General features: G+C 20.1%; 1 protein-coding gene across 1 annotated transcript; it reads right to left on the bottom strand.

Annotated features, from left to right (window-relative positions):
- Nucleotides 1–661: 661 nt before the first annotated feature.
- On the bottom strand, nt 662–1,982 carry LOC128963295 (uncharacterized). The gene is made up of 3 exons (XM_054309803.1): nt 1,882–1,982; nt 1,283–1,809; nt 662–897 (listed from the first exon to the last, which is right to left on the bottom strand). Exons 1-3 carry the CDS (start codon nt 1,980–1,982, stop codon nt 662–664), a joined length of 864 nt encoding a protein of 287 aa, XP_054165778.1.
- Between the last annotated feature and the right edge of the window lie 347 nt (nt 1,983–2,329).

The raw sequence follows: 2,329 nt of genomic DNA, 5'->3' as shown, positions 1-2,329 counted from the left end.
TGTGATGTGTAATATGACATCTATTAAATAAAATTTTAAAAGAAAAATTATTTAAAATTATTTAAAAATATTTGTTAAATGTTTTTTTTGTTAATAAAGTTAATCAATTAAGTTAATCATCTTGTACATTATTATAGTAAATACAATTAGTAAATACTATATATTAATTAAATATATATCAAAAATATTTTTTTGAAAAGTAATTTTAAATAAACTACTTATTGATTATTTATTTTTTAAAAAATTATAATTATATAAAATTTTAATATAATGTTTAACCGTCACATCTATTATATAGAATTGTTTTTTTAAAAATAAATTTTGGTTTTATTTTTGTTGCTATGATATTATAGATATATTTGTTTTGTAAAATTATTTTATTTAAATATTTGTTATTTAAATGAAGACATTAATATATAGAAAAAAATAATAACTTAGAAAACTTTATAATTATAATAAAATATATATATTAAATAATTTATGTTAAGTCTATAACAAAAAACTAAAAATATTTTAACATCTATATACTAATAAGTTAATATTAGAATTATATTATTTTTATTATTGTAATTTAATCAAACATTTTAATAAAAAGTAAATTTTTATTTTAAAAAATGTATTTTAATATAATCATAATCATAATTAAAATTTAAAAATTTTATTAGTTTTCCAATTTTTTGGCCACAACTTGCAAATAGGTTGTATAGACCTTAAGCTCCTGTATGTTATCGTTGGCCAAAAATTGTTGCCAAGCATTAGGAACGGGTGGTTCGTTTGCTGGACTGGTATAGGCATTGAAAACAATGTCCAACATATTAGTGCGAAACTCTTTATCAAATTGATCCATTGGTTTTGGATAAAATAACTTATAATCGTTGAACAAAACTGGCATCATTTCTATAATAGCAATGTTATTTAATTAAAAATTTTAATTAAATTTATATATATATATTTAAATTATAAGATATAATAAAAAAAACTATTTTAAAAAACTTTTTAAAAAACTATTTAGAAAGTTATTTTAAAAAACTATATAAAAACTATATAAAAAAACTATTTAGAAAGCTATTTTTAAAAAACTTTTTAAAAAAACTATTTAAAAAACTATTTCTAAAAAACTATTTAGAAAATTATTAAGAAAACTATTTAGGAAATTATTTAAAAACTATTTAAAAAAAAACTATTTATAAAACTATTTAATATTCTATATGTTTATAAAAAATAGTTATAACTTATTATTAATTTATAAAAATTTTTGTTTATTAATTAATTAATACAAAACCTATAACATCCTTGCGATTTGTTTCCCAAACTTTATCGATACGATTGAACTTTTCGACCACAAATCCATTGACAGCTAATGCCTGTTCATAATCTTTCATCTGATTTTCAACTGTCGGATACCAGTTATCATCAATTGAATTGTTGTCGTTGTCTTTTGGCAACAATTTCTTATTCAGATCCGGTATACAACATAGATTACCATAGAATATACCTCCCGGTGCCAACAATTTCCATATTAAGTTCATCACCTGTTGTTTATCTTTCATATAATGTAAGGTAAAACTTGAAAAAACCAAATCAACCGTTTCCTTCAATTTAGTAATACTCGACGGCAACTGTTCCCAATCGACCGACATATCGGCCAATTTATAATCAATTGACTGGTCGTTGTTATGTTTTTCGGCAAAACTGATCAAATCGGGTACAACATCGATGGCCACAATTTGTTTGTGCGGCACATGTTTGGCCAACAATTTTGTTAGACCGCCCTCAGCGCAGCCAATATCGATAATTAGGTCGAATTTTCTTTTAATTGAAAAAAAATAATTAATATTTTTAACATTTTTTATATTTATTTATTTAATTAATCAATTGTACCTGTTCAAATTTTTTAGTATATCTATTGATTCAAAAATTACATCCCTATAATCTTTATCAATTAGTGTAGTACTGTATAGTTCAGCTGAAATTTCATTCATTATTATTATTTTTTTAAATATTTTAATTTAACTTTTTATTCATTTAATAAATTGTATTTTACAAAAAAATTATTATTATTACTGTTATTAAAACAGTTTTACTAATAAAACACTAAATATAATGTATGATTTTTTTTAAAAAATAAAATCTAAAATAAGTTTATCAATACTTACTTTATGTGGAAATTTTTTTGTTAGACATCTATACTTATATAAAAAAAAATTACTTAGAGTTGCCAAATGCTATCAAATTTACATATGAGTTTAAAATATAGTAATAAATGTTTTACTTTTACTTTTTATTTTTATAAATATTAATTATAATAAGATATAACTCAAAACTTATA

The sequence above is a fragment of the Oppia nitens genome, unplaced genomic scaffold, assembly GCF_028296485.1.
Source record: "Oppia nitens isolate AA-2021 unplaced genomic scaffold, nextdenovo-longstitch-racon4-pilon3 scaffold15_pilon_pilon_pilon, whole genome shotgun sequence".
Taxonomy (NCBI): Eukaryota; Metazoa; Arthropoda; class Arachnida; order Sarcoptiformes; family Oppiidae; genus Oppia; species Oppia nitens.
The sequence above is the reverse complement of the archived record's forward strand: the minus strand, read 5'-3'. Positions and strand labels throughout refer to the sequence as shown.